General features: G+C 43.0%; 2 protein-coding genes across 3 annotated transcripts; both read right to left on the bottom strand.

Annotated features, from left to right (window-relative positions):
- Positions 1-977: 977 nt before the first annotated feature.
- Positions 978-25,362, bottom strand: Hspa14 (heat shock protein family A (Hsp70) member 14). Of its 2 annotated transcripts, XM_041630889.1 has the most exons (14): positions 25,185-25,362; positions 23,665-23,745; positions 23,501-23,583; positions 14,648-14,696; positions 14,401-14,506; positions 12,690-12,780; positions 10,891-10,995; positions 9,940-10,101; positions 9,243-9,398; positions 7,054-7,156; positions 3,781-3,993; positions 3,235-3,408; positions 2,100-2,170; positions 979-1,465 (listed from the first exon to the last, which is right to left on the bottom strand). In XM_041630889.1, the coding sequence occupies exons 1-14, from the start codon at positions 25,239-25,241 to the stop codon at positions 1,387-1,389; spliced, it is 1,530 nt and encodes a 509-aa protein (XP_041486823.1). In that variant the 5' UTR covers positions 25,242-25,362; the 3' UTR covers positions 979-1,386. The 2 variants fall into 2 exon arrangements, with proteins under 2 accessions (XP_041486824.1, XP_041486823.1); XM_041630890.1 differs by lacking the exons at positions 23,501-23,583; positions 25,185-25,362 and having other exon boundaries at positions 978-1,465; positions 23,665-23,744.
- On the bottom strand, positions 19,595-23,712 carry LOC121432738 (zinc finger and SCAN domain containing 29). The gene is made up of 4 exons (XM_041630891.1): positions 23,665-23,712; positions 23,501-23,583; positions 20,936-21,663; positions 19,595-20,432 (listed from the first exon to the last, which is right to left on the bottom strand). Exons 3-4 carry the CDS (start codon positions 21,495-21,497, stop codon positions 19,909-19,911), a joined length of 1,086 nt encoding a protein of 361 aa, XP_041486825.1. The 5' UTR covers positions 21,498-21,663; positions 23,501-23,583; positions 23,665-23,712; the 3' UTR covers positions 19,595-19,908.
- Positions 25,363-25,536: the final 174 nt, after the last annotated feature.

Raw genomic sequence — 25,536 nt, 5'->3', positions numbered from 1 at the left:
ATGTGTGGCAACATAGAGAGGGGATGCATGAAATTGAAGATAAAGCCATAGAATGGAGTCCTCAAGATGCTGGAGACAATAGGAGTGTAGAACATCTGCCAAGGAAAGCTACAGGTAGTGGGCAGATCCAGATCCAGAGATGTAGGTTACAGCCGACAAGGCCATAGACAGGACCCAGTCTGTTGGAGTTGGCAGTATGACAGTGTGTCCTTGATGCCAGACATGGAGCTACAAGATTTAGCATTTGCCTTAGGAGGTTTTGATCTTGTTTTGGTCTGAATCCATGCTTTTCTTTAGGGATGAAAATATTCATTCAGTACCATCATATGCTAGAATTATGTAGCTTGCTTTTCAAACGTTGGAAGGGAGAACAGCTAAGAGTTTGTCTTGAGTATATAGCTTGTTTGTTTTTTTGAGGCAGGGTTTCCTCTGTGCAATAGTCCTGGCTATGCTGGAACTTGCTTTGTAGGCTACTGGCCTTGAACTCATTGAGATCCGCCTGCCTCTGCCTCCCAAGAGCTAGGATTAAAGACTTGTGCCACCACTACCTGGTTGAGTATAAGTAATTTTTAATTTAGACTTTTGAAGAATATTAAACAATGGGGACTTTTGGAGACGGACTCAATACATTTTTCATTGTGTGAAAGAATAAACATTTGAGATCAGGGGTAGAATGTTACAGGTTAAATATAAAATATTCCTCAAAGGTTCGTGTATTAAGAGTTAGGTGCTGGGTGAGAAGGGACTGGATCTTGGCAGTTCTGTTCAACTCAATGGATTGGATTCATGATTTGGTGGATGGAAAGTAAGGGGGTGGGGTGAAGACAGGTGAAGGGAGTTTCTTGCTCTGGTTCCTCCCTATACTCCTTCGTCTGCTTCCAGTCTACAGTGATGTGTGCTGCAGTGCCACGCCCTCCCCATCATAATGGATGGAAATCTTTGAAACCATGAACAAGATAAGCCTTTTCCCTTTGTAAGCTTTTATCTTGGGTATTCTGTCACAATAATAAGGAAGCTAATACACTACATTCTGCAACTGTTCTCAATTATTATGAAAGGCATTTAAATGCTTGCTCTTATCAAGAAATCAACAGAAGTCTTTTAAAATTAGAACATTTAATACATCTAAAATTTCCAGTAAATTTTCTTTCAGTCTTAACAACTTATGTCTTAAATATCTTAATTAACAAGGCCCTATTTTCCATTAATAATGGCTAATCTTCTATAAAAAAAGACTCCAATACTTACTAATGAATTGTATTTTAATTAGAAACATAGCTTATACTATTCATTGAAAAAGCATTTTATTATAAACATCACTTATACACAAAACCAAATAATGTTGACACAATAGTTCTAAAAAAATTCTTGGTTTATCTGAAACAGTTACGATGCAACTTCAACAGTGATGGCTTCACATTTTCCAGTCTCTTGGTCTGTGCATGTCACCTGTAAAGATCCATCCCTAAAGAAACAAGAAATAAATTACATTCCATAAGCTCAATTTATACAAACACAAAGTCACTGAGAAGACTGAAATTTTCAAAAGAAGTTTATTAAGGTAAAGATTAAACACAGTTTGGTATCCTTAAATTCAGCATGTGTTATTTCAAGGAGGCTCTGAGATTTCCTGCTATATCTCTGAGACCAGCTATATACTCTGGAAATCCAAGACAATAAAAGCTTAAAACTTTATACAAGCTCAAGTCAGGTCATGGCAAGGTCATCCCAGTGAGTTCAATATCCTTTCTAAGTATGAATTACAGAATATATTGTTTCTAAAGTCAAATGGGAAAGATTTACTTGAAATAAACAGTGGTAAGATGGCCTGGTCGTAAAGAAAAGGCAACAGCTGAATTTAATTAGTAAATTTCCTAGGCTAGCTTTTCCATAGCAATAAGGGTCTATAGAAGACCCACAACACTAATTAGTTAGTGTACACGTCTTTCTAAAATAAAAGCTTTCATAGTGGAAATGTCATAGGGAAATTGCTGTAGTGTTGTAACAAATGATTTGCCTACCATGGTTAAGTTAGTCAAACTTTAATGGAACCAAGTTTCAGAAAGTCTTCATAATATTGTAAGGATTTAATGATGTACCTTTTCATAGTAAGAACAGCTAATATATCACGTAATCCGTTTTCTTTTTTATCTAAATCCTGAAGCACAACCTGTTTGTGCAAAAACAAAACAAAAAACAAAGATGATTTGGTACTTTTACTGCAAAGGATCAAAATTTAGTTTTTAATCATAACAAACCTTTTAAAATGGGGCAGTTTTCAACTATCCCACCATTTAAAAAGCATTCAGAGATTAGGGTATTAAGCCTTGTTAAGTACAGATATATCCTTCAGAGGAAGGAGATATAAGACAATTAATGATTTTGTCCCTCTTTTATGTCATATCCCATTAACATGACTGCTGCTAAGAAGTACTGTCCTCAAAAACAAAGAGCACTTGGGGGTGGGGAGAAATTAAGCCACTATCAACAATAACATAGATTTTGCTCCAAAATACTTTCAGTGTGTACTTGGAATGCTACCCATTTAAAAGAAATATACAGAATTTGGGGATTATATTCGTCAGAAGAGGTGTTATGAAGTCTATAAAATTTTAGTTTCTGAAAGACTGGTATTCCAAAAAAGCAAACTAGGAGTTTGGCACTGCCTTCACATACGTTGCCAAGATCAAATTGAATAACCTCACAAGCAAGTCACCATCCTGTGACTCATCTGGAAAAGGAGGCGAGAACAGATGGAAGCACAGAAACATCCTCTTCCCAACTTGGTGCCACATAACTCCTGCAATTTGCTTTTTTTTAAAAAAATTATCTTATTTATTTTGCAAGTGCATGTGCGTCCTTGAGACTTGATATGAGTGTGGAGATCAGAGGATCACCTGAGTCGGGGGTTCTATCTATTTGAACATTACCTCACACAGCACCTGGCCTTTAGCAAACAGAAAGTTTGATCTTCTCTTTCCAGTTATGTAATTACTAAGATTAACCAAGAGCACAGAGAAGTGGCAGAATCACAAAATGATTTCATTCTTATTTTTTTTAACACTTTCAAATGAAGGATCACTCATTTCTTTTCATTTTAAAAAAATGAGTAAGAAGAATATTAGCAGACTACATACACTTTGTATTAATGGCGATATCACTGAACTGATTTTAAAAGGAAAAGCTAAACATTTGCCTGGGACAAAGTTAGAGTGTCCAATTTTGTGTACTTACCTGTGCAAACTTAGTCTCCTCTTTAGCAGAGTTCTTCCCCTCAGACTCATAGAGTTCAAGGCAAACGGAAGATATACTGCCAGGGGCTTGTAGGGTGTGCTGTCTTCGGGCTGGCAGAGGAGTCCCGGATGGAAACAGTACTGTGAATCTGTTAGCACCGGATTCATCAACGCCCTAGGTAGCAGGAAAGCAAGGTGAACACTCTGTTTTTTATCTTTACAACGGAAAATAGCCTGTTATTCCTGCTGTAAAGAAAATATATAGTCCTTGCTGACGATCTGGAAAGTAGACAGAAAATACAGGTACAAGACCCAATTCCACCTCCCTTTGTTTAATTACATATGGACACATAGCTCTCTCTACATATGCTAGAAGCTGGTCTTTAAAAACTGTACTTACTTACTACAGGGCTTATTACATATTACAATGAAATGTAATAAATGAAAACTTATAGCAATCAATCTGTAGTAACTTTATGGAGATGAATAGAAAACTAAGATAACCTTGGCTGAACACTGTATCATAAGAGAGTCATCCCCTAGTTACCTTAACCAAAATATCCTTGGCTGAACACTCTATCATGACAGAGTCATCCACTGAAGTGCTCTCTTTCCCAACAAGAATCCCAGCTTCAATGGCTGCACCAATAGGGATGACCTCATCTGGAGGGATGGAGTTGAGAAGCTCCACAGCTGGGAAGAGATCTTTAATCAGCTGCTGCAGCCTTGGAATTCTTGAGGAGCCGCCACACAGCACAACCTGTAACATGAAGAATACGATGAGCCACTGTAATACATGAGACCGTGTTTTGACATACTATGTTATCTAACACACAAACGTACTTAACATATCCTTTCCTCTCAACTAATTTAAATTTAGAATCACAGCATATAAAATATGAACAGAAATATACTGAGCTTATGGTTAATATGAAATCAATTAAACAAAAAGTAGTTAAAATTCTGTCCTACTGGGGGCTGGAGAGATGGCTCAGCGGTTAAGACTATTGCCTGCTCTTCCAAAGGTCCCGAGTTCAGTTCCCAGCAACCACATGGTGGCCTGCAGGCAGACACAATACTGTATACATAATAAATAAATAAATCTTAAAAAAAAATTCTGTCCTATCTCAATACTTTGTAAGAAATGTTTATGTATAGGCATATACTGCTAATCTCTCCATTAGAGAACTTTATTACAATTTTTTTTTGCCTCTACCATGAAAAAACAGCAAGGGCCTTCAGAAAAGAGATATTTTATATTTGTACAAAAACTATATTTTAAGCACCCAGTGTGCTATCTGACTAAATCTCATCTCTGGAGAGCTTACTATAAAACTACTCTGTAAATCCCTAAGGATTCTCCTTGATTTATCCAATCAGCATCTGAGACGCTGGTCATGCAGAATGCTGACTAAACACACAGTTGGGAAAAGTTACTCATCCACAACTTTTTATTTAATAATCTTTTTTTTAGGGGAGGGGATATATTCAAAACAAGGTTTCTCTGTGTAACACTCCTGACTCTCCTGGGACTCGTTTTGTAGACCAGGTTGGCCTCGAACTCAAGAGATCACCTACCTCTGCCTCCCAAGTACTGGGATTAAAGGTGTGAGCCACGATCGCCTGGCTATTGAATAATCTTTTAATGGATGCTCTCGAACATGTGGTGTGAGACAAGAGGTGCCAGGCTAACCTTCAGGTGAGCGTATGAGAAATACCAGGGTTTTAAAAAGTGGGTTTACTTTTTTTTTAATTTTTTTAAATTTATTTATTATGTGTACAGCCTTCCATGTGTGCCCGCATGCCAGAAGGGGGTGCCAGGTCTCATTATAGATGGCTGTGAGCCACCATGTGGTTGCTGGGAATTGAACTCAGAACCTCTGGAAGAGCAGTCAGTACTCTTAACCACTGAGCCATCTCTCCAGCCCCAAAGTGGGTTTACTTTTAAGAAGGAAATACTTTCCTAAAGTTTTATGACCCTCATGAATACCCACAGAACAAAAATGCAGAATGTTTTAAAAATTCTCATGTTCAACAAAAAGCTGTATTAGTAAATTATAAGTTAGCACCACCCTCCTCCTCCCAAAAAACCTGCAAAATTTTGGCTTTTTCATTTTAGGATGAAAAGTACATAGTGTTAAAATAACATAACAGTAAAGAGTAGGTTTTAGACTAAATAAATTATTCAAGTACCGAATCTCAGAAATGATATTTCTTCTGCCAACTTAAATTTGAATAGAAAATAGTTTTCATTTATATTGTAATTTGTAATACACCTTCTGTACAGTAACATAGTTAATTGTCTCTTTCAGGGGATGAGGGGAAGGCTGGACTGGGGGGGGTGCAGCTAAGGGGTAGAGATGGTTTCATATAGCCCCGGGCTCACTTTGAGCTCTCTATAATGCACTCAGGAATGACCTTGAACTCCTAATTCTCCTGCTTCCACCCTCCCAAGTACTAGAGTTAGTGTTCGCACTACCTTACACATGGTGCTAATTATCTGTTCTTACTACTAGTTTTCGTTGTTTTGTAAAATACCTGAAAATATAGCTAGTGCCTATCTGTTAGTGCTTCTGTGGATTAAATGTTTAAGTGCCTATAAAACCTAACCGCCCATTCTCCTTTGCTGTGGGAGAACAGGCCATTGTACTGTTAGTCTTGTCGAGAAGCCTGACAGAGCACAGTCATACCATATCTAAACAGAAGCATTAGAGGTAGCAGATGTTCTCAGATGTTCCTCCTAATTTACACTCCATGGAGTGGGAACTGCACATGGCTGCTCCTTTAACCCTCGTCCTGTGTGAAGCCAGGGCAACAGCCACGAAAGCAGAGCTCCAGCCACTGCCTGCTACTCACATGCAACCTGGGCAAGACACAGATGTCTGCTCTGGAAAAGCACTGAGCGGAGCAGGGCAACAGATCAAAGACAGAGGGCTTTCAGTTCTTAAAAGCTTGTATACCCAAAGCAAGAGTCTAAGGCTTAAGACTATTTTACCTCAATTCAAGCAATTCAGAGTTGAACTGTAGTGGCAATTAAATGACAGAGCCCCATGACAAACGAAGAGGGAACTGACACTAACTGACCATTAGCAGCTGCTTCGGACCGTTCCCCGGGGGGCAGCCCAGTTTCTGTTCCCAAGGGTAAAATACTGCCACTCTCTCTTACATTGTCTATAAGGTGCAGATAATGACATTGCAGTTGTGCAGCTCTTTCCGCTAAACTTAAACAGCACTCCAGAGGGAAGCCATAAACTTCCTAAGGTCAGAAGGATCCAGACCCACAAGGCCCACCCCTAGGTTACAGAGCAACAGTTGCTGGGGACAGCAGGCAGTGGGGTGGAGCTGCCTGTAAGAAAGGGCCCTTTAGGGAGGCAGAGCTGTCATCCATGCTGGTGGGGGCTTTCCCATGATGCAGCTGTCCAGGAGTTGCTTATGTTCTGCAAGTCATCCCCCCATTCGGGAACGATACTGGGTTAAATCTGGCTTCTACTCCAACCAACCCCAAGATCTTCAGGAAATCACTTCATTTCTGAACTTGAGTGTCTCAACAGATTGGGGCAGATGACAGTGCCTGCTTCACAGGACACAACACTTCGACATCTGTCTGTCTCACGTATAGATAAGCATATACTGACATATACAGTAAGGGTGTTTTTTTTTTGTTTTTTTTTGGTGAGGAAACAGAATATACACCTACCTATGTGAGTTTACCAGATCATAATTAACAAAAGCTCTGAAACAAATCTTTCTACACCATTATTCCCTGTGTTTTAAATCTGAAATTGCCCCTAACACAGATTAGGAAAGGAGAGAGCATTACCTTGTTAATGTCATCTGCTGTGAATCCACTCTGATGTAGGAGTTCTCGGACGGCTTCTATACATTTGTTGAAAAGTGGAGAACAAAGCAGCTCAAACCTTGCTCTGCGTGCACAGATGTGAACATGGGAACAGAGAGAGGGCAGAGCAAAGGCTTAGTACAGTGTGACTTCTCAGCAGGGAACGCCAACTTCCTAAGAACGGGTTTGCAGGTCACTAAGTGTGTGTGTGTGTATGTCCATATGTCCATGAGTTATTCACCTACACATTGGACGGTATTTAATATCCAATTCAAAGGGAGAGCTGTCTTGCTCACAGCTGACCCATAAGCGTCAAAAAAAAAAGAAAAAAAAGACTAAGAAGATGCACAGACACACGGTATGCCCAACAATAAATCTGCCGACTCCAGGAGAACTTCCATTTGGACCATTTTGCTATGTTTCCTATGTTCAAGCTTTAACAATTATTCCTAGTTACTTCCCTTTACAGCCTGAGATCACAGTATAAGAATATCTGGTCTGTACTAAGAAAGCTGTACACTACGTGTAACACCAAAACGGACTCCCTCCATGAAAGCTATACTACCCCATTTCATACTGTTCTTTAAGTTACCACACTTTATTAATGAATGACAAGAACTCAGAAATCTCAAATGCATGGCAAGTTCTACAAGTTGCCAAGAGTGGTGGCTCACTTCTTTGATTCCCCTGTAATCAATTTAATTTCTCTTAGATTTATTTATATGTGTGTGCATGTGCACACACATATAAACATGGAGGAGAACTTAGAGAGTAGATTCTCTTCTTCCATCATGTGGGTTTCAGGGATCAAACTCAGGTCATCAAGCACCTTTATCTGCTGAACCATCTTGCTGACCCACATTCAATTTCTCAAATGCAGATAATTTTAAATTTTGTTACCTATAAAAAACTAAATATTCTTTATGGTTGAAATCTTTTAGATAAATCCTTAATGAAAAACAACAAATTTCATTTCCTTTTCCCATGGATATGAATAAGCAAGCACACACTGAGTATCTGAGCGAACGGCCTACAGCATTCTGAAAATAGAAACCATGTGAAGCTTCTCCACCTCTCGAGAGACTTCAGTGCACTCGGACACATTTTCTGTCCTTTGGGCTGCACTAAAGAGCCAGCCACTAACCACAAAGGCTCCCAAACCAGTGTTTTTAATATTTCCCTCTGTCCAACATGACTTTAATTTAAACATCATGGGTAGGATTTTCAGAAAAGCCAACAGAAGGGAAGAGCCTCAATTATGAGACAATTATGAGATGGAGAAGCTACCCAAAACCAATCAAGGGAATCCTAAAAACACAGCTTGGGAAGCTGGGTAATTCTAACTGTGCTTCAAAGTAGTCTGTTGTCAGATTGCTGTTGTGGTAATTGCGACAGGCTAACTAGAGTTATCGCTAGTAAGGGTGCAATATGAGAGGCAGGGTGGCATCCACTCACCTGGGTGAAGATGCAGTGTCTTAGATCATATAAAAGACAAGCTATGTTAAAAGCTGTTTTATGCATATTAAATCTTGTTTATGAAATGATTAAAGTATAAAATATTGGTTAGGGATGTGGCTCAGTTGGCAGAGGGCTTGCTTAGTATGTATGAGGTCCAGGGCTCTACTACTGCACAAACTGGTATTGTAGCTCATGTCTGCCGTCCCAGGACTGGGGAAGTAGATGCAGGAGGACCAAGAGATCTAGGTCATCCTAAGGTAATGAGGTTGAGGCTAGCCTGTGCTATATAAGACCTTGTCTCAAAAAGCAAAGGGTTGGGGAGATGGCTTGGTGAGTAAGAACACTTACTGTACAAGGGTAAAAACCTAGGTTCAAATCCCTAGCACCCATGTAACAAACTAGGCACGGCGACACTTTCCTGTAACCCCAGCATCAGGGACAGTGAGGGGATATCATGGGCAACTTTCTCGAGAGCTCACTGGCCAGGTAGCCTAGCCAAAACAGCAGGCACAAGACCGATGTCAATCTTCAACAAAGAGCAATAATTACAGAGCAAGAACTTTGTAATCCAACTGTAACACCTATTTAGTGATAAAAATAAGCCTCAAATTTATCTCTACAGATAATCAAAGAAAGAAAAGCTGCACATTGGAAAATTATATGCACAACACACTCCCAGAATGTCTGAACTTTCTTTTGTGTATCAGTTTTACCTGGACACATTGCAATCAAAATCTTGACCTTCATACAATGAATCTACGAAACAATTGGCACTTCCCAAGGTTGACAAAGAATGTTTGGCCACTTCAGCACTGTTGATCAGTTTCATCATGGCTCGGGCATTTCCTCTCACGTCATGTTTGAACACCCTAGAAATGTAACAGTGGAAGTTTAAAGGTCCTGGGCTATTTATAATTTAATAATACCATTACAGCAATAATGAATTAATCAAATACTAGTAATGTGGTTTTTAATGCTGCTAAACTTTTCTAAGCACATTGTCTGGGTCCTTTATTTCAGGAAAAATAACCAATTTTTATATTATTTTGAATGGCTGTATTAAGTAACCATCAGAGTCTATGGCAGGTACAACAATCATACTAGAGACTACGTGCCTCACCTTTAAACCAGCACATAATCACTGTGTATGGTGTCTGGGACACTGATAGTTCAAGGTGCTGGGACTGAAGAGATGGCTCAGCCATTAACAGTGTATTATACCTGAGTTCAGATTCTCTACAAGAGGCTGAGTCACCTCTCCAGCCACATAAATAAATCTAAAAAAAAAAACAAAAAAAAAAAAACAACTAATAAGTAAAACAAAAAAGAAAAGAAAAAAGAAAAGTTTAAATTGGGGAAAACCAAACCAATCCCTTGAAGAGAAACCTCAATCAGGAACTGGGTACTCACCTCTGAAACTCTGAAGCCAGATACTGCGCCAAGGTTTCTGTGAAATGTGCACCCCCTACGTTATCATTGCTGTTCGTTGAAAGAACGCGATACATCCCACTGTTAACTTCCATGACGCTGAGGGATAAGGATGTTCCTCCAAGCTTAAATACCAGAACATGGCTTCAAGGAAAGGAGAAAAAGAAGGGTGACACACCCAAGACTCAAACATTTCAAAGCCAGACTGCACCTCTGGACCTGACAGCAGCTGTCGCGCGCCCTCGCCTGTCTCTAGACAGTGCTGAAGTCAGCCTTGAACACATTCTTGTGAAACCAAATCACTGCCCCTTTCCATCAGCCACGCTGAAGAAACCCTTTTTATGAGGACTAGACTTCAAACACTAACTATGAATCTGAACAGAATCAAGTACAGAAATCCTGTTAATTTTACACAAGTTACCACAACAGCTTATGGGTCTAAAGCAAAGGACACTAGAAGCCAACTCCCTTAATTTGTAACATTTTTATATTAATCTAGCTTATCTCAAAATAATTTCCTAGTGATTTATACACTTTAGTTTCTCTAAACATGAGAAATTTGGACAGGGTCAAACAATTTGGAAAAGTCATCACTGTATCTAAATTAATTTCTCTAAGCGTGTGTGGCCATCAACTCTGCTAAGGTAATGCCGGCTGTTTCTAAGCATGGTTAAACACTGGAGTGTGGTAAGATCGGTAGCACTCGAGTGTCAGCTGCAAACTGGATCAGTCTGTGATTACCCAATTTCTACAACAAAATGAGGGTGACAGGAGGACTCTCAGCTTCCGCTTTCCTGCTTTCCCTACCTCCTTCTCAGCTGTTCCGGACTAGTGAGATGAGAGTTTCACGCGCCTTTCCTATGCCAAGGTCGGCACCATGCTGATGGGCATATCTGCTATAATCGCAATGAAAACTACAGATGTGGTATTTACCTCTTCCCAGTGGGGCAGTCTTGTCCAATTCCATAAGCAAGAAGAGCTGCAGATGGCTCATGTATTAGTCGCAACACATTAAATCCAGCGGCTCCAGCTGCTTCTCTGTAAACAATTTGCTTTCAATGAATCTTAGATCACAACATGCTCGGTCCTATACTTGTAGGGGTGCTCTGCTGAAAGGTCCATGCACTAGCAAATGATACTCAAAGACAGTGCAAGAAATAGAACATGTGGAAAGGAAAGGACTGGAATCCACTGTTTAAAAATACACTGTTCAGAGCCTCTTTTCTTGACAAAATAGTTTGTGTTTACATTGAATAAGAAAAAATAAACTGTCAGGGCTAGGGGGTGGCTCAGCTGGTAAACAGGCCTGCTACACAGGCATGAGGGTCTGGGCACCCACATAAAACACAAGTGTGATGGTGTGTGTGTGTGTGCACACGCGAGCACGGCAGGGGACAGGACAGGATCAAGGAGCTTGACAACCAGGCCGCCCAGGCATATGGTTGAGGGCCAGGTTCAATGAGAGACCCTGTCTCAAGAGACGGGGTGGAAAGTGACTGAAGAAGACAGCTGATGGGGGACCTCTGGCCTCCAAAGGTACCAGCAAACACACATGCACACTACACACGTGTGGATACACACAAAAAAGAAATGGGAAAAGATAGCTCTCAAATACATCTACATTTAAAAGAAAAGAAGTTCACTTCTTTTGGGGAGTCTTTGGGCTCTGAAAGTCTAGAACGGGTACCTTGCCTCCATACAGCTCAGAATATCCCCCTTTGAAGCAACAACCACAGTCATAATGAGAGTTAATTCTGAGGTCAGAGCCACATCTCACTCCTCTCTGTACTCTACTGGAATATACTGTACCTTAGGAGGTAAAAGAAATCAGTAATTTTCGACTGAATGAAGAAAGCAAATAAATCTCCATGATTGCAAATTTTAGGAAGTGATAAAAATGTCTAAAATATTGTGAAATTCCCCAATTTCTTCACTTTGGACCCACAATTAATTCTCTGCTTGCTACAACACAGGTAAGGGGACTCACACTCATGCCACCTTTGAGAGTCAAACCGAACTTTCTGCTTAGATGTTAAGAACTAAGATAAACAATAATTAACTGGTTCCAAGAAATCCCCTTTCCCAAAGTCTGGTATTTGACAAATCAGCATCCCTACCTAAAAGGAAGCATTCGCCTCATGTCCAGAAGGGACTCCGGCTCTCCATTAATACACACCTGTGGTGCCCATTAGCTTATCAAGGTCTATGCGAGCTTCTAAACTCCTTCAGCCCCCACTCAACGTGTTCCAGTTACACACTTCAAAGTCCTTGACCCCACCTTACAGATTTCCCACCTCCCAGGGACCCAGTTTCATTAAAACCCTGGAACCCCGCCCCTTCCTCACAACCCCAGCCTCCCTGAGACAGCCTTGGTGGTTTGGAATAAACATATCTCTTTTACCCTTGGAACAGCTATTTTGGTTTCTTTTCTGTGCCCATTTTATTCAATAATCACCCCTTTTATTCTTTTTTTTTTTACAGCATTCTTATGTATTTCCCACATAAGCTTCAATTACATGAAACAGGCAAAGTGCAGTTCCCAATAAAACAGCTGAGAAGGCAATTTAATACTAAATTCTCTTGGTGCTTCATAAAAAGAAGTATTAATGACATTACCATGAAATACAAATGCCACTGTACTGCCTAGGCTAGTTCCAAATGTAACTTCACACTTCATTACTGAGTGTGATTTGTATTTCTTCTAACTATCCAAGTTAAGGCAGTACACTTACCCCAGAGCAGATTTTTGCTTTTCTCCAAAATCAAATGGGACGGTAATAACTACATCATTTGCATCTGAGCCCAAGACAGAATGTGCTGTTTCTGTACATTTACAAGGAGACACAAATACATTATGATGAGACACGTCAGGTGATGAAACAAACGCTCTGTAGTTTCCTAACTGAGGCCAAAGATTTTCTCACTAAACAAAACTCCCAATTTTGCCCATCCTGTCCACTCCCCTCCTATGGCTCTTAAGTCATGAGTGCTTCTTGTGGTTTTCATGACGGCGTGTGGACACAGAACCAGGTACTTCCCAAAGAGCCTGGCTCTTCAGTCTTGGACTGAAAGCTAAATTAGATTGGGTCCAGGAACTAGTTCCAAAGACATTAATGTGAAGATTAATGTTACCAAGCTCAGGACATTAAAACACTGCCTTGCCTCTCACAAGATTTTCTGTTTGTTTTTCAAGACAGGGTTTCTCTGTGTAGTCCTGGCTGTCCTGCATCTCTGTAGACCAGGCTGCCCTCAAACTCAGGTCCACCTGTCTCTGCCTCCTGAGTGCTGGGATGAAAGGTGTGCGTCACCACAGCCAGGCTCTCACCAGATCTTAACAACTGCAAAGCTGAGCCTGGTAAGGAATATACACTAGAATTCCCCAAACTGTTCTACAAAGTGCACTGACTCTCCCGGCCTTTGTCTGAAGAGGTGATAAACCAGAGGGCAATCAATCTGTCCACATCACCATGGGGAGGGCACTACCGACCTTGAAGTTCTCAAACTGTTTAAACAGCTAGAATCTGCAGTGCGCCAAAGCAGTGCTCAACACGTCTGTGATTTTGGAAAGTTTAGAGTTCAGAATTTTGGATTAGGGATTCTTAACTGGCAGATTCTAGGGAGATATCCCCAAATTTGAAAATCTCTAAAATTTTAAATACTTCTGGTCCCATGCATTTCAGATATGAGCTACTCAGCCTGTCCTTACAGGGAAGGTTAAGGTCAGAGCCAACTGGTGGCCAAGCAAAATCTAGTTTAGATCTAACTGCGAATTTGTGGACTCACTCACTGGTTTTTTTTTTTTGTTGTTGTTGTTGTTGTTGTTTTTTTTTTCGAGACAGGGTTTCTCTGTGGTTTTGGAGCCTGTCCTGGAACTAGCTCTTGTAGACCAGGCTGGTCTCGAACTCACAGAGATCCACCTGCCTCTGCCTCCGGAGTGCTGGGATTAAAGGCGTGCGCCACCACCGCCTGGCCTCACTCACTGTTTGTCCCTTCAAATCTTTTTGTTTGCTTGCGTGTGTGAGCGCATGCACACATGCATGTGCATGTTAGGATGTCTTTAACTTGCCAAGAACTCTACAAGTAGACCACGATGGCCAGCCAGCAAGCCCCAGGTGCACATCTGTCTCCAGCTTCTCACACTGCAAACCACCGTCCCAAGTCTTTTAAAGTTAAGAGTTAGGGGCTGCAGAGGTGGCTCAGTGGTTAAGAACATGTATTGTTCTTGCAGAGATCCAAAGTTCAATTCCCAGCACCCACATCAAGCAGCTTAAAAGTGCTTCTAATTCTAGCTCCAGAGGATACCTCTACCCCATGCACATATACTGACATATACACTTGTATGTGTAAATAAATATCACATATATTTACACACACACACACACACACACACATATACATACATGAAGTTGTAAAGTAATTTAACCATCAGTTTTTGTGCAGTACCTTTCATTTTACTGAATATCAGTCTGGCAACATCTTCCGGATTAACAAATTTTGTTTCCTCCCCAATATCTATTTCGTATCGCAATTTCCCATTTTTCTCAGTGACCTAAAAAAAATTACAATTATGCCAAATGTAGAAAAATTTAAATAAGAACTTTAAATGAATTTCAGTTTAACACTGTATGTCATGAACTTTGGCAATTAATTGCTTTGAGTAAAGAGGAGAGAGTAAAAGAGCCATACTCACTGAACATTTACTTTCCGAGATGTATTTCTGAGCTTGTGGATCGGCAGGGCTGTTCATAAAGAGATAGAGATACCTTAGCATTAAAAAATTAATATTGTAGATACATAAGGCTTAAAGAAGTCTGTACTCTTCACACCACTGAATAGATACAAAAATATATCAACAATTAAACTGATCAATAATAAAAGAGGCTTGAATTTAATGGAGGATTTTATAATAGCTATAATTGTTCTTTGCATTTGAAAGTAATTAACTATTGTTCTGACCTTGCCACACATTTTTGAATGAACTGAACAATGATCTTACACCCTACACTTTAACACCTATGACCTTGCAGACCGAACCAGAGATACAAAGGAGGTTAAGACTGTAAACCCAGGGTAAAGACTTCACCCCACATTTGTTGCTGGGTTTCTATACATAAAAATTAATACCAAAAACCAAAATTTTGAGCAAAAGTATAGATGTTGCATATGGAAAATTGTACCAAAAGACATTATGTTAATATCCATATAAAATGCCAAATAATGGCATCTATGAAATGTAAAAATGGGTTATGTCGCTAAGATGTTAATGTTTGCAGCTGACACTATTTTCACTCATAATACCAAGGGGGGCAGGCTAGGTGTGCATTATTTTAGAGACATGCTCAGAGAGGGGTGGTGGCTTACGGGACAGAGCCAGGACTTGACCCCAGCTACACTTCAGCAGCCTTCCCTAAACTAACACTGTAAGTGAGCACTCTGTGAATTCTGTTTACCAAAGACAGGTAAGAACTCTGATCCTTCACTTAGTTTCATGTAGAAATTGAGACAGACTACTCTGCCCCTTCCTAGCAGTCTTCCAAAGAGCCGTGGCTATTCTCTGTACGAAGTATTCAGAGCTTAATAGGAGCTGGAAATTAGTAGTGGCCATGTGAGAACCTTATCCTCGGCCGTCTGAGGGGACAAAAGGGTTTACAATGAGCTAAACTGGTCTAGAATCCTGGAATCACATGCAAGTTCACCTTCCCTTTCTCTGATCACCTAAAAATTGAGAATTAATTAGTAGAGGCCAGATGTAAGCTTGCCCCATGTGTCACAGCTTATTAATGATATAACTGGCCAGCAACGAGATCTACAGTGTAGAAGTTAGCTAGCTTTCTTTCTTTTTTTCTTTCTTTCAAGAAACTGCCTGGCCCTCCTGTTTTTCTGAACCATGTGACCCTCATTCCAGATATTTTAAGGGAAGTAGAAGAGTGAGATTTTGTACCAGTGTTATAAGTTCTGCATAATTCTCACATATTCAGAACAGAATTCAAGCTGACCAGGAGCATCTACTATATGGAGTGTAAGTTATTAGTTAATAGCATAGGATCATTTTCAAGGGAGGGTGTTTATGGAATTTATAGAACTAGAAATTTATTTCTTGACTGTCATGAAGAGAGGGTCCGAGGACAGCGTGCAATACACACAAAAATGACACTGGAGACTCACAGTAGACATAGAGAAAGCAGGATGGAGGTGACAAAGGATCAGCTGTCATCAGAAAGCAGTGGACAGACCCACAGTTCCACACAAGTCAAAACTTTATTTGTCCACACCAGGATTAAGGTATGTAACAGAGAAACAGGCGGTGGGTGGCTGGCATAGAGGGCACCTCATTCACATTGCGGATTCAGGAGGTTGGTCCTACCATGGCATCACAGCTTCTTACCAGCAACGCCATGTCCACCCTCTCAAGTCTCTCTGACAGTTATCAGGGTCCCGGGGTTTGCTAACACCAGCACTCACATGCTATGGCCTCCTTTGCACTCCCGCTACACTCCATGCCCACATCTACACGGACATTCACCTGTGTGCTGGGTCCTCACAACACCCCTGTGAGGTAGGTAGGACGGACGATTGTTAGTTCCCATCAGATGAAGACCCTAAGTTACAGAATGGTGAGAGGCTTGTTGGAGGAGGTAATGAGAAGGTGAAGGTCAGGCCTTCCTTGCATGTGGCCTCTACCACCCAACTGTCTTCTTTAGTATTTTGCAAGTTTTCTTGTTAACTCCTCAGGACCTAGTATTTGATTCCCTTATTTTGGTTACTCTGCCCATTAGGGTTTTCAAAATACCTCAATTTAACTCCACTTCCGTCCCTTAGCATTTCTCCCATATCAAATAGATGCCCATCTACATATGTCACCATTTGATCTCTATGGCCAGGTCTAAGTCTCCTCAAAGTACTTCTCTGTCTCCACCCCCAGAATACTTATCAGTATTAGCTTTATTTGGTTACAACGTCATGGCCTAAAACATGAAACAACATACACTTATATATCCACTTCAATGAAAGAAAGACATCTATCTACGGATGTTCAGTATGATGCTCAGAAATCTCACCAGAGTATCAATAGACATCAATACTATCGAGGTGTCCTTAAATCCAACTGTAAACAGTATTTCAAGCATACATTAACAGCTACTGAGCTCCCGCAGCAGACTGAAAATATTATAAAGAGCTCACCTCCACTTTTACCATTCTAGAACTGAAAGGTATTATAAAAATTATCTAGTAGAAATTCCTCAACCTAGAGATTAAAAAAATGGTGGCACAACTAGGGTAAGTGGTTCAGCCAATGAAAATAATTGTGACAGGATTGGAGTCCAGGAGTCCTAGGCAGATCCCAGTGTATCCGCACGCGCGCGCACACACACACACACACACTCATGTGAGTTCTAGGCAGACCCCAGTGTATTGCACACACACACAGCTCATGTGAGTTCTAGGCAGACCCCAGTGTATTGCACACACACTGCTCATGTGAGTTCTAGGCAGACCCCAGTGTATTGCACACACACACAGCTCATGTGAGTTCTAGGCAGACCCCAGTGTATTGCACACACACACTGCTCATGTGAGTTCTAGGCAGACCCCAGTGTATTGCACACACACACTGCTCATGTGAGTTCTAGGCAGACCCCAATGTATTGCACACACACAGTGCTCATGTGAGTTCTAGGCAGACCCCAATGTATTGCACACACACAGTGCTCATGTGAGTTCTAGGCAGACCCCAGTGTATTGCACACACACACTGCTCATGTGAGTTCTAGGCAGACCCCAGTGTATTGCACACACACACTGCTCATGTGAGTTCTAGGCAGACCCCAATGTATTGCACACACACACAGCTCATGTGAGTTCTAGGCAGACCCCAGTGTATTGCATACACACACACTCATGTGAGTTCTAGGCAGACCCCAGTGTATTGCACACACACACTGCTCATGTGAGTTCTAGCCAGACCCCAGTGTATTACGCGCGCACACACACACACACACACACACACACTCATGTGAGTTCTAGGCAGACCGCAGTGTGTTCCACGCACACATGCTCATGTGAGTTCTAGCCAGACCCCAGTGTATTGCACACACACACACACACACACTCATGTGAGTTCTAGGCAGACCGCAGTGTGTCCCACGCACACACGCTCATGTGAGTTCTAGCCAGACCCCAGTGTATTGCGCACACACACACACACACACACACTCATGTGAGTTCTAGGCAGACCGCAGTGTGTTCTACGCACACACTGCTCATGTGAGTTCTAGCCAGACCCCAGTGTATTGCACACACACATACACACACTCATGTGAGTTCTAGGCAGACCGCAGTGTGTTCCACGCACACACTGCTCATGCGAGTTCTAGGCAGACCCCAGTGTATTGCACACACACACTGCTCATGTGAGTTCTAGCCAGACCCCAGTGTACTGCACACACACACACACACACACACACACACACACGCACGCACACACACATGCTCATGTGAGTTCTAGGCAGACCCCAGTGCGTTCCGCACACACACTGCTTGCGTAGCCTCATCTTCCAGCAGTGCGCTCATACCCCTGTTCATGGCTCCAGGGATCCCACCACTGTTTTGTCCTTTTCTTTACTAATCTACGTGTCTAGCTTTCCTGTAAGCACCTGACCGCTATGTACCCCACTCACCCCCCAAAAAACTCTTAAGACATTTTCTCCCAAGCTTCCTAATTGCAGGAGGACTTTTAAACCCCTAAGAGTCTTACCTGTGTTTTCTACAGCACTACAAGACCTAATAAGAACAAGTTCAGTGACGGCCAATAGCATGGCAGTGTAGTTTATCACCACTATCTCCCCACAGGGATGTGTGTCTGGGTGAGGGCTTGGGCTTAGAGAGCTGTCTCTGGGATCGGCCTCCATCACCTCCCAGTACTCTCAAAACTAAAGGGCAAACAGAGCTGCTCTCTGACACCACGCCCATTAGTCCTATGATCTCCTGTTTATATCACTTAGGAAAAAAAGTTACTCTGGATCTAGATGTGCCCTCAGTAACATGTTAGGGCCCAAACCAAACATCAGCTAACAGAAACAAATGCAATCGGCCACAAGCAGATTGGAAATGGATATAATCCAGGTTGTTTCCATGTTCAAATGGCAACCACAATGTAAACATATAACATATGCGTCTAAACGGGCTCAAATAATACGAAAGGCAAAGAATTTACTTACACTCTCCACCTTATAAAACAGTCACTGTTTTAACCTCTCGAAGTCTACCAACACTAACCGCTTACCTCCACAGTGCACAGTACCGGGTCCTCATCTCTACAAAGACCAGGAATGAGTGAAATGACGGCGGGGAAGCTGGTCTGAGAGAAGTGCTAGCAAGTAGGTATGTCAGAGACACAGCGGTGAAAATGTAAGCGACAAAGACACAAACACAGCTGTGCCCAGACTAGTGACCACAGAGAGGGTGAAGAACGTACGATCTCAATCTAAGAGGCAGACAAATTAAACTGATAAAGATTCAAACAATGAGGTCACGGGACACCACTACATCTCTGTATGTTGTAAACGACTGTGCTTACCCCAGCTTCGCCTCAGTCAAGGGCAAGTGCATTCATAACTGACATGTATATAGTGCTTTGAAACCCTTTGACATCTATAAGCCACTCGGCCCTCACAACAACCCTGTGAGGTAGGCAGGCAGGAATGACTGCTCCCCTCAACAGATGAGGAGACTGCTGGCAAGGGAAAGATTGCCTCACGGGGTGAGCAGCCAGGACAAGCTAGCTATAGATTTGTTCCTTCCGGTTTCTACTAGGCCGCACTTCCATTCCTCAAAGGCCTTTCCGTCAGGAGAATCTCAGGAAAAGACACAGAAAAGGAGCCAGGGTTCTAGAAGGTAGCTGATAGAAATGCAGCTGTACCAGTGTGGGAAATACATCCATCCGACCAGCTCCTAGCTTTTGGTATTTGAAATCAATCTCTGAAACAACTTCTCAAGCCCTAGCTGGAAAGCACCGGTTGCTTCTTCCACAGCTGTTGCCAAGCGTCTGGCGGCGATGACGGCCTCCCTGCGCAGCTCATTAGCGGTGACTTGCTGGGCACTGGCTTCCTCCCCAATAGCGATCAGCCTGTCCAGCTTCTCTTCCTCTCTCTTGGAGAGTTCTCGTGCCAGTCTCCTGTTTTCTGCCAACTCAGCTGCAATGGTCCTGGCCACTGAGCGCCTTCTTTGCCTCGCCCACCGTGGAGGGGGCTCACTGGTCAGAGGTCTGTCTCCACTAGAGATAACAGCAACTCTGGAAGAAGCACCTGGAGGCCATGCTGTGGAGGCTGCCCCAAGAGGGTTTCGGCTGCTGCTGGTACAGGGACTGGATTCCCCCGACACACTCAGTCTGGTCATGGGGCTGCTCTGACAGGGAGCAACTGCACCCCTGAAAAGGTGGTGGGAGCTGCTGTAGCTGGGGGTCCCTTGAGAGCACCCTGAAAAACAAAGCCACAGTGTTGCAGAGAGGACATTCCTGCTAAGGGAATGCTTGCAGGCAGCAACAGAGTTGCGACGGTTACAAAAGTAGGGTAGTTCTTAGTAAGGTTTCTTTCCACGAGGGAGTAAAAGGAAATGATTCTGTAATAAAACTGGCCCCATAAGTTACCCAAGACTCTTTCTATGTGGCTATGCAACCCATTCTTTCCCCTGTGTATTCCTAAGTACCCATTACAAATAATGCCAAAGCTGGACATAGCATTCAGTGTTGGACTCTTGGCAGGCACGCACAAATCATGACCAAACTAGCATGCTTTCAAAGAGCATGTCTTCACGTGCGAAGAGTCTGACTACATATGTAAGCTCAGAGTTAAAAACTTGGAGTACTTGAAAAAGGGGGGTCCAATGAGACAGAAATCAAGAGTTATGCTCAAGATGGTGCTACCCAAACTTTTAACACTACTTGGGACTAAGCAACTCTGAGCCTCAGTCCGGGAGTTACCTGCACCCGAGGAATCATCCCAGGAGTCCTCAAGGTCACTGGCTTCTGGTATCTGGTCACAGATTCTCAGCTGACAATCCTCATCTGATTCCTTAACTGTTTGCAAAATACGCTGATGACCAGCTTCCTGGGTCCTTTTCGCTTTCCGCAAGCTGGTTCCCTCTTCCCCTGCAGTGACAGAGGCCACTAAATCCTGATCACAGTGCTTGGTCCAAGCAGAAGCCTCCATTAAGTTGTCTGGGTCCGTCACTCTCTGATTTCGAAGAAGCTGGTCCAACGTATCATAAAACGGACAGTGTGGGGGATCCCCCATACTTGTGGCATGGGCAACATAGGCCTTTAAATATAATGCCTTCAGAACTTTAAACTTGGAGCGGCACTGGCGTTCGGTGCGGCGGAAGCCTTCCTGCTGCATCCGCTTAGACACGGCCTGATAGACATCTGCATTATGATGCATAGTCTGGAGGCGCTGGATGTACTCTGCCTCGCCTAGTATGGAGAGAAGAGTTCGTGTCTCCTGTCTGGACCAACGGATGCCCGCACTGCTATTGGTGGTGGCCATAGTGGACTGGGAAGGAAGGCTACTGCAGCAAGCTCCTGGGCAGCAGGGTACAATTTTGAAGGCGTGGGGAAGTTCTGTGTGCTCTCAGCATTTTTCCAGGAGCCAGCCGGTTTTTTCCTCTCGGGGCTAATGGCTGAGAAGTCAGGTCTGGGGACCACACTTCTGGCTAGAAGGCCACAGGGGAATGAGAGTTACAGGGAAGGTGTAAGGATCATTCTGGCAGCAAGCTAAGTAGTGCTTCCTGTGTGTAGGTCAGAGGCATAGGGCCAAGACTCTGGGAGTTCATCTACTCACAGGAAGTACCCGACCACGGGCTTAATGGCTTGGGAACAAAAGGACTGGCTCTTCTACCAAGGGCTAAATGCACCCAAGGCTGAGACCTGATATAACCACGTTTTACAAAAACAACCATGGTCTGGTTAAGTGGCTAGGCAAGGAGAAAAATAACCTGAGCGTGAAAAAGTACTAGCAGGGCTGTGGTCTAGTGGTATGTCTGAATGGTACTTGACTTTAACTAACTTTGGTTTATTTATTGTGGTGTGTCTATGTGTTACCCATCTGACGCTCCACGGCATTCTTGCTAAGTGGATTTAGCTTTCAAGGCCAGACAAGTGAGCCTGAGCTGGTCTGCTAATACAAAGTACATAATGTGATAAATGACAGTCACGGCAGCCTAAAGGAAACAAATCAAAACATCACCGGCTTCCAGAGGATAGATCTGGAAATGTTCTCTGTCTTGACTGGCTCAACATTAGTGTCCTGGTGATACTCAACTATATAGACTTGCTGGACGGTGCCACTGGGGGAACGGGTAAATCTAATAATATACTGGTTGCTATTATTTGCTTTCGCATGAAACTAGGATTATCTCCAGAGGGTAGGGGTTACTAAAAAAACTGCTAGCTCCTCAATGACTTCAAGATCTATCACAACTCCCCATTTATAATTAAAAAACATTTGATACCAACTTTTTAATATGCTTAACAATACATTTAAATAACACTACTAAAGCTAAAGGCTATGGGCGCATATGCATCACACACACACACACACACACACACAAATCTGAATTTGTTCCTAAATACTGTGATATCGAGTTCAGTGTACTAAACAGGCAAGAGCTAGTAAAATAAGTATGTTATGTAAATGAAGTATTACATCTAACTAACAATTTCTAAGTTTTAAAATCATCACAAGGAAATGTCTAATCTTTACATTGTCATTAAATGAAGTAGACCAGGGTGGAGCTGAGGACTATGATGAGTCCTGACCTGCAGGCTTTCCTAATCCGGAGAAGTCACAAATTCCAAGTGCCTTGACTCCTCATCTGCCAAGAGCAAAGGGCAGTACCCGTCCGACCAACTTTTATGGGGATGCTGAGAGGATTCAATAGAATCATAGATGTGAAAGCACTTAAAATAGCACCCAGTACTACCACACCAGAGAAAATGACAAGGCCCTAAGTATTATGATAATCTATAATTTGAGGAGACGGAAGTCTGGGGAAGGAAGCTTCTACAATTTTCTAATTAAAGTCACAACAGATGGTTGACCTGCTTAAGACGTTAATTAAGCTGTTTCCCCAATGATTACAGATGTGAGTCAATTGGAAAAGCAGTTCCCAGAACGAGGCAGAAGGGCCCCCTAGGAGGAAAATCGATAGCAGCTACCTAAATTATGACCAATTTGAAGAGATTTCACAAAACTCAATCACCATGCAGAGAAATCTTCACATTCCCACAAAATTATTCAAGTTCACTCAGTTAAAAAAAAAAACATGTAAAAATGCAAACTGCCCAAAGTACCGGCTGTGACTGACACAAATGGCCAAGAGTAAAGGAACGCCAGCATTCATTAATACCATCAGACCTGTCAACAAGAATCCAATTTCTGAGCAAACGCACTGGGGAACCCCCCCCAAACGACTATCATCAAATAAGCTGGAGTATCTCTAGGTTTGCATTTTGCCTAGACATCTTGAAAAGGACGTTCCACCACCATACCTTCTGCCCAGGAGCAGCTTCACTTTCACTACTGTGCTCGAGATATTTCTCACTCTACTTTGCTTTGCTGCCAGCCCAACAACCTGAAAGAGAGCAGCGCATGAACGACAATGCACGCGAGCCTTCATTATTTTCAAGTACAAAGACGGGGGTGAGAGAGAGACCTGTTCATTTTCCGAGTAGGCAACGATGGCAGGCGTGACTCTATCCCCTGCATCGTTCGCAACCACATCAGCCCGGCCATCCTAAAAAGACACAGACAAGGGTTACTTCTTTCGCACTGGAATACACAAGCTCACCGAACATATACCTGCAGGGTGTAGACTTTTAGAAGAGTCTTTAGTCAGTGATGGCCATTTAGGCCTTGAAGTAACCGTTTGTGAACAATCAGTGAAGGTGACCTGAGATTCAAGTGGTTATTCTTCCTTTGGGATTTCAGAGCCTTTGCACGACCCCAAGTCACAAGACCTTCCTGGCAAACCAGGAATTCTGGCAATGGCTGAGAATTGCTTAGGTTCCTCAGACAACTCCGAAATCAGTAAGAGGTTCTGGCATTTGGAAATTGACTTGCTAAAAGGTCTTTGGTGTAACAATCAATATAAGAGCTTCTGCAAGGTTACTCTGGGGTTCAGTCCTCAGAGACTGGTCCAGCCTGCAGCTTGCAAAGCCTTATTACATCCTGCAGTGTCTCTCTCTGTATCATCCTGCTTTACCTTGGCATTTATGCCAGTGTTACTTTGCAGTCTATTTGCAAAGAAAAAACGGTTTATCCATCTTTTAACTGCCACTATTAGTTTCACAGCTTATACTCCATGCATTCCCCCTCCCCCGTTAGCTCTGTACAATAAACCGAATCAAACATTCTATACACAATAACTAGCAAACATTGCTACTAAGACTCTCCCACAAATACACCTTTCCTCCCTACTTTCCTACAAATGCTGGAGCTAATTCCTCCCTACTTTCCTACAAATGCAGTAGCTAATCCCTTGGGACTTTCCTTATAAATCACGTAACACTTAAACCCGGAGTGGGTAAATTCCTTGTCGTTGTTCCTTCTGCCTCGATATTGAGGAGAAAAATGTCACAGCTCCTTGTCAAGTTCTCAGTTCCAGAATCACCAAGTGTGTACTGCAGTGTCAATTCTTTATCAGCTACCCGTCTCTAGGCTGCAGTTCCACTGCGCTTCTGGTTGTCCTGAAATTCCAAAGACCTCCCTACTCCGGGAATCCTGAGCCCGTGATGCCACCGTGACCTGGGTCAGCTGTCACGGTCACTAAGATCTCTCTGGCATCCAGGGGATTCTGACATTCAGGATTGTTCTAGGTATCTTTACAAGAATGATGACCCCCCCCCCCCCCTTCTGACGTCTTCTGAACCCTCTGGTCATCCTATGACCACGGCCTCCTAAGTGAACACTGCAGGTTTGAGGTTCCAGAGACTCCTCTGGGTATCCCATGGCCTTCTTGTTCCTGGAAAGCCTCAAAGGAGACATCAGCCCCAACGTCCCAGGAGGGAATCCCGGAGTGCCCGATATCCCTTCCGCATCCACCCTCCACGCAGCGGGCTTGGCTGTGGAGGACGAGCAGAGAACCCGCAATATCGCCACTCGCTCGCACGTAAGGTTCCTGGGTCGGGAACAGGGTAGACATCACAAACCCCAGAGCCAGCTTTCCAATCTTACCTTGTAGACAGCCACACAGGCCGATGTGCAGCCCAAGTGCACGCCGATCGCCGCCATGAGGCGGCGGAGACCACAGCAGCTCAACGAGGGACCCTTCCTTCAGCAGGCACCACTAGCCTCCTCGGAGCAAGCCCAGCAGGCACTGCGGAGAGTTCACGTTCCCGCCCGCCTACTGCATCCGGCCTGCTGCGCCGGCCTCCCGAGCCGCAGCCAATCAGCATAAGGATCCCGCCTTCCTTCACAGCGGTTAGCCAATAATTTTAGCGCATCACTCCGCGCTCCCTTGGAGCCCTCCGTGCATGCCGTAATGCGCATGCGCAAACCGGAAAGGACCGGAAGAGGCTCATTAGCT

Source organism: Microtus oregoni, unplaced genomic scaffold (genome assembly GCF_018167655.1).
Source record: "Microtus oregoni isolate MIOR12 unplaced genomic scaffold, Mior012 000035F_ref0000213, whole genome shotgun sequence".
NCBI classification, from domain to species: domain Eukaryota; kingdom Metazoa; phylum Chordata; class Mammalia; order Rodentia; family Cricetidae; genus Microtus; species Microtus oregoni.
This window is presented reverse-complemented; position numbering and strand designations above follow the sequence as displayed.